Raw genomic sequence first — 26458 nt, forward strand, 5'->3', positions numbered from 1 at the left:
AGGGTTACAGGTAAGAAATCATTCCTCCTCCTTCAGGAAATCTCCATCGATGATCATAAGCACTGAATAGAATGACTAACTTATTCCCTAAGCCACGAGGTAGAGATAAAAGGTATAAAAGGGCATCTGTGCTAGAGTCCAAGTCAAGACAATAGTGTCTTGTAAAGAAGTAAACAGATGTCCAGGTTGCTGCCTTGCAGATCTCAAAGACTGAAATATTTCTTACTAATGTAGTGGTAGCTGCTTTACCTCTGGTTGAACGGGCCTTTGGCTTTCCAAGTAAGGTTTTGTTAGCTTTCTGGCAGCACAGGAGTATGCAAGAGACGATCCATCTAGATAAGGGTTGTTTTGATGGTGGCAAACACTATCCGAAATAGTTTACTAACAACTGCTTGGACTTTCTGAAGTCTTTAGTTACGTCCAGATAAAATTTTGACACCATTCTCACATCAAGAGTGTGGAGAGATCTCTCTGCCGGAGAACAAGAATTCTAAAAAAAAAAGTTAGGTAAAATATTAACTTGATTGACATGAAAGTTCAATACCACTTTAAGGAGGAATTTTGGGTGAGTTGTCATCACTATCCTATTACTGTTAAATCTACGGAAGGATAGAGAGAACAAAGAGCCTGAATTTCGCTAACCCTGCATACGGAGGTTATAGTCACTAGGAAAGAAGCTTTCCATGATATGGGCTGAAGGGAAGGCTTATGTATAGGCTCAAAAGGAGGGCCCATGAGACGTGAAAGGACAATATTCAACTCCCACAGAAAACGACTTTGGATTGGAGGATAAACTTTTTTAATCCCTTCAAGAAAATTCATAAATACAAGAATTTAAACAAAGGACGTTTTCTGAAGGCCGTGATAGCTGCAAGGTGGATTTTAATAGAAGAACATTTCAACTTTGGCTTTAGATAAATGAAGATATGGAAAAACTGCTTCTAAATACAGGTGATCGAGTCAAAATGACCTTGTGCACCAGATGCAAAATTTAAAGGAGTAGGGTACCCTTGTAGATGTGTTTTTGCTTCTCTCAACACATCCATACACTCATGAGGAAGATTCAAATGGCCATATTATATAGTTTAGAAGCCAAGCTGCCACTTTCAAGGACTGATGGCTGGAATGCAGTATCTGGCCTCTAAACTTGTGCAGAAGGTCCAGTCGGCACGGCACGGCAGCATCCGGTGTGCTGTTCTGAGAGGTGGAAAAGATCTTTGAACCACCACTGGCAGGCCACTCCGTGGAGATAAGAATCATTCTGACCATAGAGTGAGTTCGTTTTATGACCACTGAAAGCAGTAGGGGAAAGGGAGGAAAGGCGCTAAGAAATTTGGCTGACCAGTTAATTCATTGGGTATTTCCCAAAGCTCCTGCTTGGTAAAACCCTGAGGCGAAGTCTGGTCTTTTCTTGTTTTCTCTGTTTGAAGCGTTGTACTATGCACAGTTGCGGTTCTCTTGAATGGGTTCACTTGCACATTGAGGATGCCTGGCAGATGGACAGCTAGCTGTAATTCCGAGACTCCTAGACACAAGCCATTTTCAGATTGTTTGAGCTTCCAGGGACAGCGCTTTGGATCTCATCCCTCCCTGCCTGTTCAAATAACGCATGGTTGTTGTATTGTCTGCCTGGACAAGGAGGGAGGATGCCTTGAAGGATGGAAGGAAGATCTTCTGAGCTAGATGTACTGCTCTCAACTTCAGGAGGTTGATATAGTATGTCTGTTCCTTTGGAAACCAAGAGTCTGGAATCTGAAGGCGATCCATGTGAGCAGTCCAACCCAATGGGAAGGCATCCATTATTATCGCCTGCGTTGGGATGTCTTGATGAAAACTCATTCCCTTGAGTAGATTCTCTGGAAGATACCACCAGATGAGTGATTCCTTTGAGTGCATTGTTGGGTCTGTTGATATTCCTATTTTCCTGAGAGCTGGTCCCAGGTCCTCCAGACTTTGCTGCAGAGGCCTCATGTTCAAGTGTGCATTTGGTACTAAGAGGATGCAGGATTCTATTAACACTAGAAAATATATTTGGCTCGCTGCTAAATAGGCAGGATATACGTTTATTTCGAAGGGAGCAGTTTGGTGTTTGCCTTATTCAAAACTGCTCCCAGGTAAAGAAGGGATTGTAAAGGGATGGAAATTGATTTCTTGTGATTTACATGCAGTCCCAATCCGTTTAGGGTAGACTTCTTCAATCTGTGGGGCGAGCCCCTCTGGGGGGGGCGCGACACCATCCTAGGGGGGGCGCAAAATCCACTCTAATTTTACCTTTGTTCCCTGAGTCACAAATCGCAAGTCTTTTTAGAGAACTCCGGTGAGGGGGGAGGGAGGGGAAATCGACGGGGCACGAAGTGCCCATGCTTTTGTTATGTTAACGGTCCCAGGAGGGGGTTAATTCATAGAGCTGAAATGCTTCAGCTGCAGTGAGGAGGCAGACAGGGATGTTCCTTCGCATTCGATTTTATAGTAGAGGAGACTCCTAGCCTCGCACTGCTACTGAAATGCCTGTCTGTTCATTTGCTTTCAGTTTAAGCAGTGGAGACATCCTGCCTTTCACTGCAGCTGAAAAATGTCAGCTCTATGAATTAACCCCCTCCTGGGAGGGTTAGCTCTTCCCAGAAAGGAGACAAAGTTTATCTTAAAACTACACAGGCAGGCTCCCAAAATGCCAGCCAGCCATGTGTTCTTTTAAACAGACTGCAAATTGTTTGTCTGTAAATAAAGAAGCATGTTCCCTTTTATTATCAGCCATAGATTATTCAGGCAGCCCTAGAACACAAGTAAAAGTTATTTCTATTTATATTTGCTGTTCAAAGTATGCATGGACAAGTACTGACAATACAGCTTTAGGTGACTGCTTATTTTTGCACCGCCTGGGACATCAAAATAATGAGCTGGCAACCCTAATCACAAGACTGGGAGTTTGTTGCAGGATCACCACATTATGTATTTCCTCTACCCTGATCCCTGGTTACTGCCATATTAGCAATAGTTTAACACTTTTGAAACACTACGCTGCCGTCAATAACATTCTGAGTTACTTCAAATGTCGGGGAATGCACCTTGCATTCAGACAACTTGCTCCTCATTCTCGCCCTTCACTTTCACGCTCACCCTGCACTCACACTGATCCCCATGCACTCACACCATTCACCCACTTACCCTGCACTCACAGTGATCACTCTGCACTCACAATTCACTTATACTGTTCACCCTGTACCTCACCGTGCAATCAAACGAACACACTACTCAACCTGCGCTCAAGTAACACTTCACTCACATGTCCCCCTCACTGCTCAATCTGCAATCTCACTCAAATAAGCCCACCACTAACCATACATTAATTCGTCCTACTCTGCACTTATATCTGCACCCAAATTCATATGGTCACCTCGCTCACCCTGCAGTCACTCCTCTAACCCTACTCGCAAACTGTTGCATGGCTCCCCGTGCACTCACATGAGCACTCCTGCCACCCACACAGCGCAGAGGGTTAATGTGCCTGCTCCATAGAATGTGTACCATGCAGATCACAGAACTGAGTGTGAGTAAACAATGAGTAGCGCTATAACAAAATGAAGAGAGATGAGGTGCATCGTTGGTGAGTGGTAGTGAGGGAATTCATGGAGAAGGAGGAAATGTGGGAGGGGGAACCAAAAAAGACAGTTGCACTGTGTGCAACAAGTGCTTGGGCCAGCCCTGGCTGGGAGTGTTAGCCCCCACCCGAAGTTCGGGTCTAGTAGCACCCCTGTACACGAGTATGGGCATGTCATGCCCCATCAAGATTTTCGTCCTAAACTACAAAAGAACACATTTACATGCACTGCAATCCAGCTTTCCAGGGGGCCCCTTGATAGACAGCTCTGTTTTTGCCCTGATGGACTGGAATAATTCCTAAACAGATTCTTGTAAATACCGTTTTGTTTTATTTCTTTTTAATGTGATTGATGTAAGGAGTCTATTACTATTTACCGAGAAATGTTTGTTTCAAGCAACAACCATAAAAAAAGTTTATTTTAGATACAAGCGGGTCCTCACATATGAGAAATTGAAGGATGTCACAGATATTATTCGCTGTAAAATTAGTGGGCTGCTGCTTTGTTACAACAGTGAAAACACACATCACTATCTATGAATATTAGATGTAAATGCTTTTAGAATTTCAACCATAGTGCCTGTGCACCGTTAGTAGCCTGGCTAAAGAGGGTAAGGCAGAGCTGAAAGTAAATCATTTAGACTCAAAGCTGTACTGAACAGGGGCCCCCAAAATAGCTTTGGCCCAGGGCACCCAAAATCCTTAACATGTCCCTGCCACCACAAAGTTTGTCAGACAACATTGCTCTGAAGTAAAATAGACATCATTCATTTATTATAGTTCTATTTTTTTTAAACATAAGCCTGAGGTGTCCTTAACAACAACTGCTGAAACCTGAAGGGTTGTTCCATGGTATTGCTGTGGGTGTTCCTACGCAACACCCATGGAACAAGACACATCTCCAGATTTACGAGGAATCGTAAATCTGGAAATGCGTCTGAATGCTACGCCACCCTAGAGGTGGCTTAGCGAGGCACAACGAGGAGAAATGTTTTCATTTCTCCTCGTTTTTCCCTCTTTCAATGCGTGCTGCATTCTACAGCATGCATTGAAAGAGGGAAATGCTTGTAGTGATTGTTTATGTGCAGGAAGGTGCCACTTCCTGCACAAAAACAATCTCCCCACGACGCAGGCATCCTTGCACCATGGTGCAAGGATGCCTACGCTAGTGCATGGCTGCAGTTTGTGCGCCAGCGCAAGGGAAAAGCACAGAGATGCGTCATATTCTTGTAAATTTGTCGCATCCCTGTGCTTCTGAAGTGCCTTGTAGATCTGCCCCTGGATGTGGAGCACAACCTGAGGATGGCAGTAGCAAAAATCCATCCACAGATTGACCGCCTGTGGCGAAAAACAGGCACTCCCGTCACATCTATGTTGGTGGTGTTATCAATCAATGTCATGTGTAAAACAAAGCATCCTAGTAAAAACAATTTGCGCATATTTTATCTAGGAAATGGTGGTTTGAGCTGTGTAATAATCTGTCATTTCAGCACACCCACTCACAAACCTGCACTTTACTAAACACTCTTATTGTGTTGAACATTATTTGCTGGATATGGCCCAGGATATGCGTGCAGCGATCGATTATGTAATGTACCAGATACCAGACATTTCTGTCATGTATTGGGGGGGGGGCAACAGCTGAAAAAATTGAGCTGGGGGGGCTCAACCTACAAAAGTTTGAAGACCTCTGGTTTAGGGTGACGACTGCTATCTAGTAATGTTGGCACACTTGCTGATACACTGATGCTTTGATTTGCTAATCATCGAGATAGGTATAAGGTCTGCTTGCTGGGCAGGGGAGGGGATATCTTCGGAACGCATTGGGAAAGCATTGGGAAAACCATTTTAATGAAACTTTGATGGATTGTTTTAATTTTTAAATCTCTTACTTATGTTTTTGCACATTTCTTGGGCCTATTTGCATCTTTCAGCATTTCCGGTCCGTCACGGCATCTCTGTGCCGATTATGCGGAGCAACGCTGTAGGCCACACCTCCCACACACTTACTCCACCCCATTTCCGGCTGGCTGTCGGGTTGGTGGCGGTAGCCGAGACAGGATTTAAACAAGATGCACCCCTGGACGCGCAGCGGACGTGCCGCCAGCGCGCTAAAGGCAAGCCCACCTGCACCCATCCGCGCCCGAACGGGACCGGGGGCCGTGCCTTATGCCCATTTTCATCGATACTCGGCCAGGGGGTTGATATTATACCAGGGTAATCATTATATTAACGACACTACCCGCTCTAATTTAGAGAGAGCAGATATTTTAGCCCATAGAAATACTTTTCCTGAAATTGATACTAAAACCCCTCCTACTTCTATCATGCCCCCACGACCTGTCTCAGAAACTCACAAAACTCAGGAGTCAAAGGGCATCACAGTTTATTATTTGAATACTCGTTCTATGGTGAAACACCAGCTGGAAATCTTTCAGCTCTTAGTCCCTGATAAACCAGATATGCTCCTCCTTACGGAAACGTGGCTGACTGCTCCCGATATTCTGGTCGCAGTACCGGACAATTACTATATCCTGTAGACTAATCGCCCCTCAGGAAAAGCTAGTGGTGGGGTGGCAGCCATTATTCATCAGGACCACCAGTTCACTTACTTAGTGGTTATGGGCCACCTTCAGTTGACAGTCTAGTTCTAAAATTTTAATCCCTCCAGTCACCTTTTATTTGTGCCCTCTTTTATAGACCTCCTCGAGAAAATTGCCTCTATTTAAGCTAGTATTCCCTCTTCTATCTTTCCTATATCCGATCCGAATACTTGTCAGAATGCATCTCAGATGGATCAAATTTCTTTGATCTCTAAGGAGACCTTTCTTGATCTACTTAAAAAGGTTAACTCTGGTTCCCCCACTGATTGCTGCCCTTCTCATATACTTCGGGAAGCTTTTACTATCTGTCCTGACCCCCCTCTCTCATTCCTTAACAACTCACTTAAATATGAAATTGTCCCTGATATATTTAAAAGTGCCGAAATCGTCCCTATTCTGAAGAAATCAGGCGAGGATCCGTCAGTTCTTAGCAATTATTGCCCCATCTCCTTGCTACCCTATTTGGGTGAAGTCCTAGAGGCTTATGTGGCAAATTGCTTAAGTACATTTGTTAAACATTACCAGATCTTGGGCTCCCATCAGGCAGGTTTCAGACCTGCTCATTCTACGGAATCTGTTATACTTACAGTGTTGGGTTAATTAAGAAGAGGGGCTGATAGTGGCATCCCCCAGGCCCTGGTTCTCCTGGATTTGTCAGCAGCATTTGACACGGTCGATCATAACATCCTGGTTGACCGCGTCAGAAATGCTGAGATCCAGGGTCTGGCGTTGAGATGGCTTTCCTCCTTTCTTAGCAACCATTTCCAAGCAGTACGACTTGCTAATTTTTCATCCAACAAGAGGGAACTGACCTGTGGGGTCCCCCAGGGCTCCTCCCTTTCTCCACTCCTCTTTAATCTGTATCTTCTCCCTCTAATTCGAGCTCTGAGAGAAAGAAGGATTGGGACGTTCAACTATGCTGATGATCTCCATTTGGTGTTTGACATCAACTCATCAGCATCCTCAGTCTTCCACTTTCAATCTACTATGATCTTACAGGTGGCTCTACCAATCCTCGGCATTCCAACTTTTGGCCATCCTCTGGACAACTCTCCGGTGCCGGCAAGCTCTGCCAAAAGCTTAGGCATTGTGATCTCAAACTATTTGTCAATGAATGCCCAAATTGGTTCAGTGGTTTCCGCAAGTTTCTTCCAACTGCGGAGAATAAGGAAGAATAGTAGATTTCTGTCTAGGGAAGCTCTAACCTTGGTTATCTTAGCCTTGGTTATCTCCAGAGTGGACTATGCTAACTTGTTGTACTATGGCATCCCCGCCTATCAACTGAGACGTCTTTAGTTGGTTCAGAACCAAGCTGCCAGACTCATCTTTCACCAACCTAAGTGGCAGCATGTGACACCTATTATGAAAAACCTACACTGGCTTCCTGTGGCCAAGAGGTGTGTTTTCAAGCTGGGTTGCACCATCTTTAAAGCCCTTCATGGCAACAGTCCTGCTTTTATCTCTTCTAGGATTCAACTATATATTCCCTCCCGGGACTTGCGCTCCTCTCTTTCAAACCTACTAGTAACTCCTTCTTTCAAACGTAAGAAGCATGGAGGCTCTAGATTTACTGTTTTGGCCCCACAATTCTGGAACTCTCTCCCTGTGGAGATGAGACTGGTAACATCCTACGCACAGTTCGAAAATTGCTTAAAACTCGATTCTTTGCGCAATCATATGACACTTAACCTCAGTTTCTTGCTAGCACCTCTCTGCCCTATCAGCGCGATGAAACCGTTATATAAAAGTTTTTAACATAATGGTAATGGTACTTGGGACCGAAAGGACGGACTTTCAATTGGTAATGGTCATTTCCTACTTTAAACCTCAGCAATGTGCATTGCTTTGTGGCTATCTGTATGTGGAAATAGGCGCCTAGCAGAACTATACAGCATAGCCAATCCCCCGATGAAGTTGGGGGTAGATCTGATGCAGTGTAAATATTCAGAACATTTCTTTGCAAATCAGATTTTTCAGATCTAGAATGGCTGAGTTAATTCTTTGGTCCTTTCCTTCTTTACTGGAAATGAATGGGAATACATTCATATTCTTTTCTGAGGAGTAGGGACCCACTCTATGGCCTGTTTTTGCAAGAGGATGGAGACTTCTTACTGAAGTTGTTCCGGATGTAAATGATAGTGACTTCTGTGGTGGAATTGTTGGAGAAGGACATTTGAATCTGAGACATTGTGTACAATATTCAGAACCCATTTGTCGTTGGTTATGGTTTTTGACTCTTCCAGGTAAGATGTAATGCTTTCCCCCAACTGAGTAGGTAAATGGAAAAGAGAGAAGTGGGAACTCATTCTTTGCCACCATTGGTAGGTTTAGTGGGTGGAGCAGACATTTAGTGTCTCTGAATTGACATCTATGCGTTTGAATCCTCTGCTGCTGTTATTGTTGACCCTTGAGGTGGGTGAGGGGTTTAATCCCTATGAGGATAAAATTGTCACGTGTATAGTTTAAAGGAATGTTTCCCATATTCCTTTCTCTTCTTCAATCTCTCCGCCTGTAGTGCGTCTAGTTCTGTTTTCATGAGAGACATATCAGAATGAGATCCAAACACTGTGTTCCCTGAAAGCGAGAGATTCAAAATTCCGAGTTGGACCTCAGGTTAAAGTCCTGTGTGTTTTAGCCAAGTGGAGCAACATCAGGCCAAACCAAACCACGACAGTATTCATAAGCTAATAGAAGGGATGGATCCACTGCAGCACTGATGACTTGGTTGGAAACCATCATTACGTAATTTATGATCTCTTTGAAGTTTTCACGTCTGTCTCTTGGCATGTCATCTATGAATTGTTGTAGTGAATCCCAGAGGGACCTATTGTACATTCTTAAGAGTGTAGAAATGGTCACTGCTTTCATAGTGTTGGTGGATGTGCCACATACTTTCCTTCCTACCGAATCCAATTTTTTGCTCTTCATGTCAGGAGGACATGCAAAAGATGGAGCAGTGATGTGAAGCTTGTGAGTGGCTGAGACCATCACTGAGTCAGGTGGAAGATCTAAGTGGAGCGACAAAGGATCCTAGTCAGGAAGCCTGGCTTCTTCTGTAGACGAGGAGGAGCTGATTTGACAGAGGCTGGAGTCAAGAAAAGATCCATGGCAGGTTTAATGAGGCCTGGGAGCAGAGGAAGTAATGGTCTTAAGACAAACCGTTGTTTTAGTTGCTGGAAGAGGGATATTCAGTTTGTTAGCCCTTCTTATAAAGACCACCTAAAAAGTATTGATGTCATCCACAGGAGACATCCTTGTTAGAGGAGAATCTGTAGGTGAGTGATGGTCAGAGGACGTGGGCATATAATAAGACCTTAAAGACCTTGATCGGGATGTGGAATTATGTCCCCATCTTGAATGATACCACCTGGGAGCGAGGGAATGGATTTGGTGACAGTAATAGCTCAACTTAGACCTAGGCCTCTGGCGAGGTCTGCTATGTTAGAAACAAGACCTAGAATGTCTTAGTGGAGGTATAACTGGATCAAGTGCTTGTGCAGTAGGCATGCCTGAAGCAATTTCCCCAGGAACTACTGGTGGAGGTGGTGTAGGAGCAGACTTCGCAGGTGGCCTAGGAGGAGGCGCTATAGGTGGCAAAGCGGGGAATCCGCTATAATTAAACTGGAGAAGCCAATCTAGAAGGAGATTACGTTCTGGAGTACTTAGAGTCTGATTCGGAGGGAAGCCTGCATGCTTTCATCCTCAAAAGCGACTTCACTGTCTTTTCCATAGCATAAAAGTGTCTCAATGTCAAACCATGTCTCAATGCTGAAGGACCCCTTGACTTTGTATTTGTCCTCCATTTCGACAAAGCCCACGATGGCAAGCAAGTAGGTGCTGTAATTTTTTTTAACACCTTTGTCCTTGACGTCAAATGGGGATTTTATTTCTCACCTTGCCTCCACTTTTGGGATGCCCCCTGTGGGAATCCTCAGAGGGGGAGAAGGATGCACTAGTACGGGGAGAAGGATGCACTAGTACAGGGAGTAGCCTTTCCTTGCCCCTTAGATGTTGCTCCAGCCTGGGAGTCTTGCCTTTTTCACCTTTCTTCATGGCCTTGCAGGCAAATCTTTCCACACATTCTTAGTGCACCTAGAGAGAAAACTGCAGTGAGGATATCTTCTGGGGTAGTGAGAATCTGGTAAACATAGGATACAAATACGGTGAGGGTATGTTTTGGCCATTTTTCTGCCACAATGTGGGCAGTTTGCAAACCAAGTTGGTATTTCGAGCAAAAAGAAAAATATTTCCAGACAGGAAATTCCAGAAAAAGGGATCCCCCCTAAAGGACGTCGAGTGAACTACTTTTAAAACGGTTCTGAAATGATTTTAGGAGGAAAAATTCTTCAACCAATCAAGCTCAGTGCCACAAGTTCATATCAGCAGGAGCCGGAAAACCGAACTGAGTCAACTGCCATGTACAGGGCATGGTGGGAAACTGGCGGTCAGGGCGCCCCAAAAGGTGCAGTGTTCTATTACCTATACAGTTACATTGCTCTTTTCTTCCCTAGCATTCACTTTAAACACGAAAAGGCTTTCTGAAGGATGTTTTTAAAATGTCACGATTCTTTAATTTAATTACCTTTTTAAGGCTTGAAGTATTTTCTTCCATCTTTTAAAGTAAATTAATGGATTAGGCAATAAAGCCTGTTCTGAGGATGCTAAATTATAATTTTAGGTTAATTGTATTTTCTGGCCTTTCCGAATAAAGGCAAAAATACTACACAAAATATGACTTTGGAAAAAGTTCTCTGCGATCCCTGCACATGGGTGGGACAAGGGAGTATTTAGTGCTTATGTTATGTTATAGTAACTTCTAAAGCGCAACAAATACCCGCAGGTGTCAAGGCGCTAGCTGTGAGTGAGTGGACATAGAATCATTCTTAACTAGAGAAGAACCAAGTTTTTAATTCCTTCCTAAAGGCTAGTAGGTTAGGTTTAGCTCTAATGTAAAAAGGAAATTGTTTCCATTCTTCTGCAGTCAAGGTCACAATACTTCTTCATCCCCAATTGGTCCATTTGAATCTGGGAACCACAAGTTTCAAAGTGCCAGTGGAAGGAAGGTTTCTTCCTGGACTGTCAAAATTGTAAGCACGTTCCTGAGTAGGATAGTGTCACTCGTGTTGCACTCGGAATAAAGATCAGTTCATCTTTTTTAGTAAAGTAATCCAAACAAAGGTGGTTCTGAGGTCGATTAAATTTATGAAACCTTTTTCTTCAGTAGTCTCATAGAATTGTATGCATTCTGTTGGTTCTATATAACATTATGTCTGAATGCCCAATGCTTTTCGGGCTGTCAGAGCCCTTCTTTAAGGGCAATACTCTGAAAGGAAAAAACCAGGAATCAGCCTGGGTCTTCGAACTATTAAGCTTTAAATTGACTGTAGATTAAAAATCATAAGATTGTGTAAAGTGGTCCCAAAAGGTAGAATTACGAAACAGTTAATTCCCTTGTGCGTGGATTAGTAACTTAAACTGTTATGAATAACATGTTGATGTATAGTATTCATGGACTAAGCAGTAGTGAGGAAGCGGTTTAATTAAAGCCGCATTATGTTAGGTGAAGACAAGAGTTAAAAAAAAAGAGCGTGCATGAAACCTGTAGCCAAAATATTAAGAGAAATCGTTCAAGCTCGTGTAAAGCGGAACGCGTGTGCGCTCACCCGTGACTTAATCTAGTAAAAAACGGTCGACAACGGCTCATTCGGTAGATAAAGTTGCCGATATGTCGACAAAAATGTACACTAAGGTGTCGAAATTAACTTACGGTTAGATATAGGAGTTTAAACGTCTGCGCTGGCGTGAAACGCTTCTAATCGGTCAAACGAGTGAATGATCCCAGCGTGTGGCAGTCATGTGACGGCAGAGGGCGCGAGTATATAGGAAGGAAAAGAGTGTGGAACTACACAGAAGACAGACTCGTAGTTTTCATCAAAGAGTTAACGTCTTCGTGAAACAAACCATGATTGAATAAAAACGACCAAAAAAGTAATTACAAAAATCGGCTACAATACTGGTATCAATAATAAAGTAAGATAGTGTGACAAAAATAAGATGAAGCTAGGTCAGATTCTGTCTGTGTGCTCAAATTAATAAAAATTCAACAACTTGTAGCATGGTGAGCATAAATCAAAAGTAAAATAGCGAGTGCAATTGAAGGAATTTTCTCAAATAATCAATACAAGTCATAATCCTGAATTAAATCAAAGCGCTAAAAGTCAAACAAACATGAGAGCAGTCTCAATCATTGTGTAAACAGTTCTGGAAACCGGTGTTTAAAAGTAATTAGGGCTCCAGGAAGGACAAGTTCTCGCAAAGTCTGATGTGTACATATGTAGGAGACTCATTACAAGAAGCAGCCAAGGTCGTAGCGTTCATTAAGACCCTTTGGATGAATGGAGTTTAATTTGTGAATCCAAAAGATTTCTCTTTGTAACAGATATTTGTTGTTATCTCGTCCCCTTATGGTGGGTATTTGTTCAAGAATCAAAAACCGTAATTGACAAATGTTGTGTTGGAACTGGTGAAAATGATTTGCAATTGGAGATTTTGCCTGTCGAGTTCGTATGTTGCTTTTGTGTTCGTTAAGTCTTATACGAATTTTTCTTTCCGTTTTTCCCACATAGACTAAGCCACATGGGCATTTTAACATGTAAATCACGTTCTGACTGTTACATGTTGCTGTCACCTTCAGTTTGATCGAGTGGCCATGTAACGGATGTTGAATCGTGGTGCCCTTAATAATGGAATTACAATTCCCACAGTTTAAACATGGCATGGTACCTTTGAAGATGCTTGTTGTGGGTACTTTGGTTTTGGATAGGATTTGATAGTTTGAAGTTGTGTGACCTCTGGTAAGCAAATCTTGGGGGTGTGTCAAAAATGTTTTTGAAATCTGTTTCAGTACTTAACATTGGCCAATATCTGAGGATGATTTTTTTAATGTGAAAACTTTGTGTAGAAAATTTGGACACGAATGCCGTTCTTTGTTCTGGTGTTTTGGGCGATTTTTGTTGAAGCAACATTTGTCGTGTGGGTTTTTCTGCCTTTGCAATGGCGTTGTCAAGGATGTCTGGTGGATACTTCCGTTGTTTGAATTTGACAATACAAGATGATTTGCTGGTTTCATATAGGTCATTGGTGCTTGATATCCTTTTTAATCTCAATAATTGAGAGTATGGAAGATGTTTTTTCAATGATGGTTGATGGAAACTGTGAAAGTGTAGTAGATTGTTGTGGTCAGTAGGTTTAGTAAATACTTGTGTAATGAGATTTCCCTTAATGTTTGTTATGAAAGTGTCTAAGAAGGTTATAGAGTACTTGCTTACAGAGTGGGTGAATTCAATACGAAGGTCAACTGTATTGAGAATTTTAATAAGAGATTCCAGATGACTGATTGAACCTTTCCATAAAATGAAAATGTCATCAATGTACCTTTTGTAACCCATTCTGGTTTGGTTAGAATATTGTCCAATTCAAATCGGTGCATGTAAAGGTTCGCGTATGTCGGAGCAGCACAATTGCCCATGGAAGTGCCGGAGCAGGCATGGGGTTCAAAGGGGAATATGCAGGGAGAAAAAAGACAACCTCATACGTACAATGTTTTTCTAAAGATACAATTAATATGTTATCTTCTCATTGTTATAAGGAATGTACCTCGGAAATTAAGTTTTGGTCATTATGGGGAAGTTAAGGATATGCACCTGGAATGTGGCTGGGCTAAATGATAGGGGCAAAAGAGCCACCATATATCAATTTGTTAAACAAACATCCTATGATATCCTATGCTTTCAGGAGACTCATATTACATGGAAAGATAGGGATTTATTAAGAATGCCAGGATATAATTTGCTTGCAAACACTACTCAAACTACTAAAACTGGTGGGGTGGCAATTTTTGCTAGAGGGTTCTTGGGTCAGGCTAAACGTAAATTAGTGGATGATTTTGGGAGGTGGGTTATAATTGAATTAGATTTAGGAATAACAATTTGCTCGATCTATGCTCCTAATTTAGATGATTCACGAATAATTGAAGAGCTAGAGCTTGAGCTGGCTACATGGCCTAAGATGTTGCTATTCTGTGGGGATTTTAATATTTCTCTCAATCATCTGGGAATACCATATAATCAATACATGACAACCTACACAGGCAGGAAACCTAATGTTTTTAGGGCGCTTTCTCAACTCAAAGGTAGTTTCGATTTAATAGATATTTGGCCTCTAAAACACCAACTAGATCCCGGATACACCTATTTTTCATGTCCTCATAACAAATATGTACGGATTGATTATATGTGGTTAGCCAGTGAGTTGTCACTTGGAGTAGAAATTGACAAAAGCCCTAAATTACTCTCTGATCATAACATGCTCATTTTAACTATTAATTCGTCTAAAATATATAGACCCCCTTTTAATTGGACCTTTGATAGAAAACTTTTGTTAAGCGAAGAATATATTGAACATATTAAGATTTGGGTACAGGGCTATTTTGATTGCAACCGATACAGCACAACAAGGAATATGGTGTGGGACGGCTTTAAGGCCTGTCTCAGGGGGGAAACTATGAGCTACGTCACCAAATTGAGGAGAAAGGCAGCCCTGGTTAATCAGCAACTGATGACGGATTTAGCCAAGGCAGAGCAGGAACATATAGATACTATAAATAATGGAGACAATAGCCAAGATTCACTACGCAAGCTATTAATTTTAAAAACAGAGATTAATAGTAAGCTTAATCAGAAAGCCGCGGAAATTTTTCAATCTAATCGGAACAAACTATATGAAGACGGGGAAAGGGTTGGAAAGCAACTGGCCCTTCGCACCCGCCAAAATCATTCATTCAACAAAATTAACATTATTCACGCAAACGATACGTCTTATACAGAATCCGATAAAATACTAGATGTCTTCAAGAGTTATTATGGGGAGCTTTATAAAAATGAAGATTCTCTTGAGATGGACAAATTACAAGGGGGACTATGTGACTGGGGTCCGAGCAACATTCTCGACGCAAATAGTAGAGCAGAGTTAGAAAAGGATATTACCCAAGAGGAGGTGCAAAGGGCGATAAAAGATCTTGCACCTGGCAAGGCAGCCGGCCCCGATAAGATTCCTATAGATCTGTATAAAAGCTTGGGATCAACAATCTTACCCTATATTTTAGATCTCTGTATAGGGATACAGACTAATGGAACCACCCCGGAGTCTTGGAGAGAGACTAATATATTGATATTTCTTAAGAAGGGCAAGGCGCCAATATACCCTACATCATATCGTCCTATCTCGTTAATAAATTCAGATACAAAAATTTATGCAAAAGTCTTGGCCAATCGGCTCAGGGGGGTGGTTGAACATCTGGTTTCCCCGTGGCAACATGGGTTTATCCCCCATAAGGGAACCACGGATCATACCCGCAGGGTGATTTCACTATTCGACATCATGACGGTAACGGGGGGCCAGATGTCCATGATCCTCCTTGACGCCGAGAAGGCTTTTGATCGAGTTTCCTGGAGATATCTTTGGGCAATAATGGACTCTAATAACTTTGGGCCAGGGTTTATCAAAGCAATACAAGCCATGTATCAAGATCCGGTAGCAAAAGTTCTAACGATGGGCTTAGAATCGAGACAATTTAAAATTCAACGGGGCACAAGACAGGGATGTCCATGTTCCCCAATACTATTTGCCCTATACATAAATCCCTTGATCGAGAAATTATTGGCAAATGCGGCTATAACACCAATCAAAACAGGCATCTATGAAACTAAGGTACTGGCCTATGCCGATGATGTGGCGATTGTGACACCTGATCATTATGAGGCATTAGAAGAAATCGAAAAAATAACTCGGTCATTTGGAGATATGTCTGGATACTCTCTGAATACTGGGAAAGCTGCTGTTATATGCACTAAAAACACCTTTTTTAATGACCCCCGAAAGACATCTAGTGCTATATATTTGGGTGTTTGTATATCCCCTCAGGTGGAGAATATCAACAAACTCAATTATGATCCCCTGCTAGCAAATATTAAAAAGGAGTTACTGAGGGTTAACAGTCTTAACCTCTCAATTATAGGAAGAACTAACTTTGTCAAAATGAATATTTTCCCAAAGATCTTGTACTTATTTCGTGCGATACCCATCTTCGCTGAGGACAAAATCACTAAAATCTTCGAAACCCTAATTTCTAAATTTATCTGGGGATACGGCAAGATCAGCAGGTCCTCGAAATTTCTATCTCTTCCACAGCAAAGAGGGGGCCTTGGACTCCCTAATATAACCTTATATTCCTGGACCTGCCTTCTACAAGGGATGTTCCCACTACTTAATGCCAGCCCTTGGCCCTATAGCACAGCAACTATATTTATCTCATCTATATATGAGTTGGCTGTTGGCAAGAACGCAAAAGGCTTACTATTACGACAAATTGAACCATCTTACTTTAAGAAGGTGAAATTTAAAATTATAGATAGCGCATCGATTGCTTGGAGAAAAATTTGTAAACATTGTGATATAACAAAAATAAATAGATACACACCCTTATGGCACTCTTCCCTCTTCTCCCCACAAATCAATGATGATATTGCTAAAAGATGGGCGACTCTTGGGTTACTATCAGTGGGGGATTTCCTGGATGATTCATCTAGCTCGAGATTCTCCAATTTACAACGTAAATTTAATATCCCGATATCTGATCTTTTTTGTCAAGAATTCCTGTCATACAAGGGAAACACGCCCTTATGTAAACAGGAGAGCTGTTACATAACTCAAGGGAAACACGCCCTTATGTAAACAGGAGAGCTGTTACATAACTCAAGGGAAACACGCCCTTATGTAAACAGGAGAGCTGTTACATAACTCAAGGGAAACACGCCCTTATGTAAACAGGAGAGCTGTTACATAACTCAAGGAAAACACGCCCTATAAAGGGAGGAACCGGGAGGTACAAGGCGGTCGGATATTGTGTTTACACCGACGTACCTGCTTCGTGAAGAGCAGTGTTCCGGAGTGGTGCTCCAGTAAGGCAAGAACGGAGGTAGGTCGAGTCGTTACTCCCTGGGCCGTGTCTTGCCCCATCGTCACCTGTGAAGGACCCGGAAGCTCTACCGGTCAACCATTGAGCTTCGCTTTTTGACTCGGCTGAGTCCAAGCGCAGTGGCGCTTTTGCTGGTTGGAGTCGTAACTCCCAGCCCGACCAGAGACACAGGGACTGCCAGCTGTAACGCACACCAGGAGGTGTTTGCCGCGTTACAGACTCGGAAGTCCACAGGATCGATCGATCGAGCGGCTGCTCTCGGTTCAGTCTTCTTGCTTGTGATTGGGGTATCGGTGACGCATCACCAGGAGGTGACTCCGCGTCCCGGTGCAGTCTGAGGAAGAGGTTGAGCGGCTGCTCCCTTCAGGTAGAGACCCCGGCTGGGTGTTTCCCTGACTCCTCGATTCTCCCCAACACTCTTCGTGCCCCTCACAGCCTACCGATTGGCATTGTCGGCCATTTCATTTCTGCCCTCTGTTGGCATACGCCGGGATCGGCGTATATGCAGAGGACGGTTAGGACCATCCGTGCTGTGGGCTGGTAACGTACTTAGCCTGGAGGATTCCAGTGACTATAACTTTTGTTTGTTCTTTGTATTTTATTTGCCTTCATTAAAAGAACTAACCCTTCACAAGTGGTTGCGTCCTCATTGTCGTGTCTGTTAAACGATCCTGAGACGTTCAGGGCGTTACATTTTTAAATATATCCAAATAAACTCTATTCTTACCGCAAAGGCTGCACAAATTTCACTGAAGATTGTTCCTCTCCTCGAAAATATTGACAGAGGGGGAAATAATCCCAGTATAAGCATAATATATAGGTTACTGTTGGAACAAAGCCAAGATGACATGGAAAGAACTGAAACATGCTGGGCTTCCAAATTGAACAATCCAAATTTAGATTTAGATAAGATTCTCTCCCTTGCCGATAAGATTCTTCTCACAGCAACGCTTAAAGCACAATCTTATAAGACTGTATATAATTTATATTTTACACCTGCTAAACTGTTCACATGGGGCAAACGAACAGACGATAAATGCCCGCGATGTGGGATGGGCCCGGCAGATTTAATACATATGTTTTCTGAGTGTAGTAAATTGACAGTGCTTAAAACTAAAATTTCAGATTTTTGGGAAGAGGTTTTTTCCCACAAAGTTCAGATGTCTCCTACTTTATTTGTGATCGGGTATGACAATACTTTGAATCATACCAAGGAGGAAGAGATGTGTCTATTCCTGGGTATGGCAGTATATAGACTAATATTAGCTACCAGGTGGAAAGACATAGATCCTCCTAATTTCCAAGTCTGGATAACTCGCTTTTTGGGCATAGCAAATCAAGAAATGGCAATTTACACAGTTAAAGGCAAAAAGGCTAGACAACGGGGTGCTCAGATTTGGGTGCCAATTATTTCTTGGAAAAACAGGTTTTAGTTTAGTTTGGTATCGACTATTTTGGGTTATTTCTGTTGTTGATCAGACTATTCGAATTGCATTCTTTTGTATCTTCTTTCTCTCACTATTATCTTTTGGAGGTACTTAAAAGTTGGACTATTATCAATAGCATTGTATATTTTCTTATTCTAATCTTGTTTTGTATATATTGTACGTAATGAAGTTGCCTAATAAAAATTATTAAAAAAAAAAAAAGGAAGTGCCAGAGCATTGGATGTAGAATGTCCCGGACCACTCAAAGTAACTGTGGTATAATGTAAAATGGATGAGTTCCATTAGGAATAACTTGAGGTTATTTCGTTTATCTGTATTCACCAGAAATGATTCGATGGCTTCTATCCCTTTGTCATGCGGTATGGAAGTGTAAAGTGATTTGACGTCTATAGTACAGAGTACAGTATCTGGTGTGATTTGATCGTGAATAGATTCTAAGATGTTGAGAAAATCGGTGGTATCCTTAATGTATGTGGTCATAGACTGAACTGATGGTTGTAGGTGTCTATCCAAATATCTTCCAACAGGTTCATGTATTGAGTTAATGGTAGAGACGATAGGTCTGAACGGAGGTTTTGTGGCATGTTTATGAATTTTGGGTAGCATAGATATAAGGTATTGATGGATTCTCTTTTATTAAGTATTTTTTGTCTTCCTCATTGATGGTTCCCTGTTCAATGGCGGTGTTGATAATTGTCTTGAGAACATCAAGAAATTATTTTGTGGGATCAGATGGTATTGGCATGTATGTTTGTGAATCTTTGACATGTTCATTCACGTTCTCCTCATAAAAGGTTGAATCCATAATCACCAATGCTCCTCCTTTATCAGCTTGACGTATGGTAATTTTTTGCTTGGTGGCTAGTTCTTTTAAAGTTTGTTGTTCTTTTTGAGTGATGTTGTTATGTTTACTTTTCTTGTGGTATTCAATCTTTTTCAGATCTTTACTGACGATTGTCTCAAAAGCGTCCAATACTTTGTGGCTCATTGGAGCTGTGTAAGTGCTTTTGTTGCGAAGTCCCAATAAAGTGTTGTTCCGTGGAATCTCTGGTAATTCCATGATGTTTCGGAAGTAATGTTTCAGTCTAAGTAGGCGCATAAATTTAAAGAAACTGATTTCTGTTTCAAGTTGATTAGAGTGGTATGTGGGAACAAAAGAAGTTCCTTTCTGTAATGTTTGAGTTTCAAAATTCGTGAGATGGTAACTTGAAATATTAATCATGAGATTTTCTGTCTGCGTGTGCTCTTCGCCACTGATTTTGTAGATGTTTTTCCTCCTGGATCTCCGAGTGGCCTTGTGCTTACCCCTAAAAAATGTTGTCTTGAATCGGTAGTTGAAGGGCCTTCGCTAGCTGGTTGTAGTGAGTCACCTGTGTCTGATGGTATTATGTTTAACTGTGAAGTTTGAGGAATTCTGGGTATTCTGTCCCTTGTGGAAGAGTCCTCGGATGATGTAGCGTCCGTGTCTGATCTTTGTCCAGTTTGTTTACGTTGTTGTCTTTTGTATGCATATGCTTCAGCCCATGTATACACTTCTCCTAATTTGTAATCCACATTATCCCGTTTAAATTTTCTAATTTTTCTCTCGTTGATCTCCTTGGTGTATTCCTCAAGCTGTTTATTGAGATCTGCTAAAATGGCATTCCAATCTGTGTCTGTGGTTTTGGTTGAAATTTCTTGTCGAAGTTCATCGATTTCTTTATTCAAATCTTCAAGAAGTTTGGATAATTCCTCCACAATTAGCAATATCATATCTAGTGAGCATTTGTTGAGAATAGCTTCCCATTTTTCGGTGAATCGTGGGTTATTTTTACATAAGGTGGACTTTAGAGCAATTCTTAACCCTCTTGGAATCCGTTGTACTTTATGATACCGGATTAAAGTACTAGCGTGAAGTTTTTGATTGACAACTCTTTTAGAAGTGTATAATAGTTGTCTGATGTTTGATTGAATTGATGTAGTACTGCTGCTGGTTCCTGTAGTATCCTCAAAGAGTGCATATATTCGTTGTGTTTCTTCATAGGTATACATAAAAGTCTCAGCTCTCCGTTCAGAAGTGTTTTCAACTTCATCCATTGGTAAGTGGTGCGCGTTCTGTGTTACTCAGAAAGGGAAATGATAACTATTGAAAAACAGAGTGTGCGCACTCAATTTTATCGATGTAAATTCAATTTAAAAATCGTTGTTGGTGCAGACGAGTAGATCCCCCTGAGTGGGGATGTCAATATCAAAATTGTAAGCACGTTCCCGAGTAGGATAGTGTCACTCGTGTTCTTCCTGGACTGTACCATTTGAAAGAATAATTCAAATAGTCTGGGTCTACGCCATGAAGAGCTTTGTTAGCAAGACAGAGGGCCTTAAACCTAATGCTGCCAAACAGGGAGACAGCATCACTTGCTGCTGGCTTGAGAAATGGATTTATGTTTGGGAATGCCTGCCAGCAATCTAGAGGCAGCATTCTGCAAGACTTGTAGCCTGTTGAAGTGTTGATGTTGCATGTTTAAGTACAGGTCATTAGAATAGTCTATCTTTGATAGAACCAGTGTTGTTACCACCATTTTTTTTGTATTTAAGGGAAAGGAGGGAGGAGATCTTTTTGGGCATCCTCAGCGTGTAAAGCGAGGATGTTGTGACTGCATTGACCTGCTGGACAGTTTGTTATCCATTACCACTTCTAGATTACTAACCTTGCTCACTGGTAAGGGCAGGGTCCCCAGTTCCTCTGGACACCATGAAGAGGACCAAAGGGTGGGATTGTTCCCAAAAAGATAACCTCTGTTTTTCCAGAGTTCAATTTCAAGCAGTTTAGGTTAACCTAGTTTTCAATTGCTGCCATACAGTCATGGAAATTCGCACCTGTCCTGTTATCAGAGGAGGTCATGCCTACCACAATTTGGGTATCATCAGCATAGGACATGAGCTTGAACCCAAAAGATCTTAACAAGGCTGCCAGAGGTTTAACGTAAAGATTAAACAAAGTGGGAATGAGTGAGGATCCCTGCGGTACCCCACATGGCAGAGAAAAAGGCTCGGACAAGAATTGATCCAGTGCCATCACTTGTTTTCTTTCAGATGGAAAAGATGTATTAAAAGAGCCAGAGCTGACCCCATGATACCAACAGCCTGGAGATGGTCGACCAGGATCTTAGATCAACCGTATTAAAGGCTGCCGATAAATCGAGACGTACATGCGCCGCACTGCCACCTACGTCCACTATCGTTCTGACCTCTTCTGTTGTCTTAAGCAAAGCTGTTTGGGCCTATGACCACTTGCAAACACAAATTGGGTGGTATAGAGTAGTTAGTGGTCCTTTAAAATCAATGCCAGTTGCTAATTCATAGCCTTTTCTATGATCTTCGCTGGTAGATGTAGTTGAAAGATAGGCAGTATTTATTAGGGTCCTTGGGGCTTAGATTAGGTTTGTTGTTTTAGTCAAGGGCGTATGGATGCTTCCTTCCATTGAGTAGGAAAGCATCCTGACTCAAACATCGAATAGAAGATGCTTGTCAGATAGGTAGCCATGGTTTCTACTGCTAGTGTGATGACTGCCGGAGGACATGGATCCATAGCTGAGCCAGACTGAGTAGCTTAGATTAATTAAGTTAGTTGATTGACTGAAAGAGGAGAGAAATCTATAACCTTGGAATGTTCCTTTTGTAAGGCAGATTGAAACATAACAGCCTGTCTGATAGTGCTGTTTTGATATGCCAGCCTGTCTGATAATGCTGCATTGGTCACATTTATTGAAACTCTGGACCACTTTTTCCATAAAGAAACTGGCAAGTGTGTCGCAAAAGGCCTGATTGCTTGTTGGTCGTATTAGTCCTAGGAACTGAAGCCAACTTGGATACAATCTGAAAAAGTTCTTCCGAAGAGTTATTAGCAGCTTCAGTTTTTTGTAGGGAAATCTTCTACAGACTTGCTTCTGTAGTCTAAGGCTCTCGGTAAACCAGGGGGCTGAAGGTTTACCTCTTCGCGAGTGCGATACTCTAAGCGGGGCAGAGATGGATAAGGATGGCATTCAGTATAATTCAGAGTGGTGTTTTCCACATTTCCAACATGTGTGGGCAATGAGTCTGCTAATGTTTGATTAAGTACGCCTACCTGTACTTTATCCCAAGCACAGGATTTAAAAGACTGGTAGAGAGGCTTTTCAGGGGCACCTTTAGGTTTTAACATAATGTCAAACATGACCACATGATGCTCAGTTCAGGCTAATAGCAGGGAGTCTTTTATTATCACTTGAGGGTTATTGGCAAACAGCCCATCAAGTGTGTGTCCCGCTGTATGGGTGGGATCCAAAACTAGTTGGGACAGGCCAATACCGCCAAGAGTATCGTTAAGGTCAACATGTCGTTATCCACAGTATTTTCCAAGTGACAATTGAAATCACCAATTATTGAGATGTCTTTAGCGCATAGACCTTTCTCTAAGACGGCACCTACATTTTGTGTAAAAATATTCCTTGGACCAGTATTCCTCTAAATGATTGAGTATTGGAGAGTTCAATGTTAAACTTGAGAGCCTCGCATTCTGGAAGTGACACTTGTTCGATAATGGCTGTCAAGGTATACCTATGAATCATGACTAATCCCCCGCTACTTTTAAATGGTCTATCCAAAAACCAAATGGTAACCAAAGTTAATTTGTGCATATGGTCCCCAGAGCTAAGAACTACAGAGATATGAGCAGGAGTAGAGAATTTAAAGAGCAATCCTTTAAAAAGCAATCATCCAAGTGAAAAATAAATGAAGGAGAAGGTTAATAGTTTTAGTAACTAATGTAGCAGAGAGGCTACAACAGAGATATAACAGAAATTTAGAAACGTGTTCCAGGATCCTCTTTTTGACATTTAGAGAAAATCTCAGGTTGACAAATTGGTATAAGAAATTAACCATCTACTAAAGCCAAATAAACATTTTGCACCCAATAGAAGTCTACTGATCACAAACTAGTGCTTCAATGTTCTTACCAGTGTTCATGGAAGTCGAAGGTCACATAGGTTAGGTCTGGGTTGTTGAAAAGAAGCACTTGTTTTAAGAAGGCATCTCCTATTATCTTTTCTCTTCCAGCTTGGTCCACAAGATTAATAATAATCTGCAATATTTGAAAGAAAATTAAAGGTTGCATCTACTACAACTGAAAAGAACCAGAAGAAGTTGCTGATGTTAACAAATATACACTGAGTCTCCTTAACATTGTCAGCAGATAGCACTCTGCCACAGACTGACACCAAGTTTGTGCATTCCTGGAATCAAAACACAGTGTAGCACATATGAATTGATGCCTTCTGAAACAATCCAGTGCATTGCAGTGCTCCGATACAGAACAGTAGTTGAAAGAGAACAAACCATGCTATAACTCTAGAACCATAGATTTTGAAAGTAGATGATTGTGGTGTAAACTGTCTGCTTAGCTCCTAGTCCTGTTATTAGATGTCTAACTTAGCTACATTTCTCACTGTCTGGAAGTGCAGACAATGTTTAACTGAACTAACATGCCTCAGAGTAAAGTTCCAGCCTACAAATATCTTAGCCCTACCTATTAAACTCTAAAAACCTCGTTTTTTCTTTCTCCAAAAGGTAAAAATCCCTATCTGGTATTATACTTCTCTGTCTTATGCATTTTCACAACTTTCTGATCATGAGAATATTTCAACGGTTTCCAGAAAGTATTTAAAATATTTTGTTTTTGAAAACACTAATCAACAAATAAAGTAAACATTATTTCTTGTTTAAGCAAAAGCATATTTGAGAAGGCTGAAGCCGCACAGTGGAAGCGTCTCTCAGTTCTAATAAAATGATCCTGGAAGTTACCATCGATTTCTCTGACCTAGGGAGTTTGGGAGGGATTGTCATGGCTAAATAGTGAAAAAAAAATAGAAGAACCAAAAGCAAATTGTAAAAACCAATCTTAATAAATATTTTAAACGTGAGGGTTTAACTGTTTTAAATGTGAGATTTACAAATATAATTACACATTCAAAGCTTAAGATGCTTTTATCTTTATTTACAAATATTCATTATAAAATCAAATACACTGGAAACTCATTTTACATTTAGAACCTGAATTTCATTAAAACAGCACATTTCTAGTAAGAGGAAGTAAACGTAATTAAAGCAAGTAGGAAATACTTCTGAGTCTGAGTTCATTGGCCAAAGTTTACACAGGTCAAATATTTGGGCTGTTGAGGGTTCAGAGGTGTATTCTTCACTATAATATTTGTCTTTCATGATAGAATAGCAAGCACTGTGAGAATGCATTGAGAAGGAGAAACTGCATTATCCAATACAAACAAGTCCTTAAGGGCTGCCTGCCACACACAAATCTATGTCTTAGAGGCAGAATATAGCTGGTGGTACCTTGAAAACATGTGGAACGATTTCCAGTTGGAAGCAGGTATATCTGAGACAGGAATGTTGAAGCAAAAGAAAATAAAATCTGAGAGCAGGCGACAGTCACACACACAATTGCTGTGATCTCATTAGAGCTTTCATTTGACCTGAATAATGTGTCGGGTCTGGTAGCTTAGGGGGATTAATGCGTCAGCCTTTAATACTTCTGAGGTCGATAAAATGAGTACCACTGAGTCAGGTAATAATAAACTGATGTTATTCAGCGCCAAGATACTCTTCTGGGTGAACGTGCGCTTTACAAATACACATGTTATGTAATGTAATGTGTCACACCTGCTTAACTTCTAGGAACAAAAGTATAGCGAATGTGGAGATGAAGACCAATGTTTCTCAATCCAACTCAATAACCATTAAGACCAAAGTTATACCTACCATAAATCAAACGTAAACAACATGTTTCAGATCATATCCATGCATGGGTTTTAAATACCGAAACTTCACGCTCTTGTCGGTGCTCCTGATCTGGCCCTGCAACCCCCCTCCCAATCCCATCCACTTAGCAGGAACTATCTATGGGGTAAAGAGCACCACAAGGTGACGGGTAATGCAGTGGAGGAGAAGGGCGGTGGTAGTGGCTGTCTCTGTAAGGATCCTGAAGATGATGGTGCGGTGAAGGTGGCAGGAGTTCACTTCGGTGACAGAAGCTCAAGATGGCTGTAACAGCACCCTTGGGGGCTGAGCATGGCTGGTGAGAGGAGCATGCTCAATGGTTGTATGTCTTGACAAAACTAGCTTTTACAAAGCATGCCATTACCACACAATGCATATTGAAATGAGGGGTGCGATTTAGATACATACATTGCTCTGTTGGCATAAGCACGTTAGATGTTAGAAAGCCATCTTGACACTTTTTGCTGCCTTTGCACACGACACTGCAGATACATGTTATTATTTGAAAACTGCTTGCTCGTCTTTTTCTTCACATGAGAACTGTCTGTTGTTCACATCCCTAGAAGTGCGCTGCGACCTTGGTCTGAACATTGTGTAAAGAAACAGTCTGCCGCTGACGGGGCCCACTAAGCCCACAGTTAAGGTATGGCACGCCGCGACACATTCACTGGGCTGGGCAAACAGACTAACACTCGCTACCCCGCTTTGGGACTCACAAAAGCTAGGATACCTGGGCGACTCAAAAGGGTTTGACAAGTGGGACCTGATCGGTATTTCTACTATCGGTGATCTATGGGCGGCGGAGGGAGTAACGCCGTTTAGTACACTCCAGACTCAATACTCACTTGCTGACACAGAGTTGTTCCGATACCTTCAGGTCCGACATGCACTACGGGCCGCGCTACCAGGGGACGCCTCCTTGCCAGCTAGCTCCCCACTGGAGGACAGACTCCTTGACGGGTATCTG

General features: G+C 41.8%; 1 protein-coding gene across 2 annotated transcripts in view; it reads right to left on the minus strand.

Moving 5' to 3' along the window:
* Positions 1–26458, minus strand: part of INPP5F (inositol polyphosphate-5-phosphatase F) — a 943021-nt gene that overhangs the window by 274463 nt on the left and 642100 nt on the right. For both annotated transcript variants that reach the window (XM_085602832.1, XM_085602840.1), the window contains exon 11: positions 23658–23782. In XM_085602832.1, coding sequence (XP_085458958.1) covers positions 23658–23782 — 125 coding nt within the window. The remainder of the gene's footprint in view (positions 1–23657; positions 23783–26458) is intronic.

Source organism: Triturus cristatus, chromosome 1_2 (genome assembly GCF_964204655.1).
Source record: "Triturus cristatus chromosome 1_2, aTriCri1.1, whole genome shotgun sequence".
NCBI classification, from domain to species: Eukaryota; Metazoa; Chordata; class Amphibia; order Caudata; family Salamandridae; genus Triturus; species Triturus cristatus.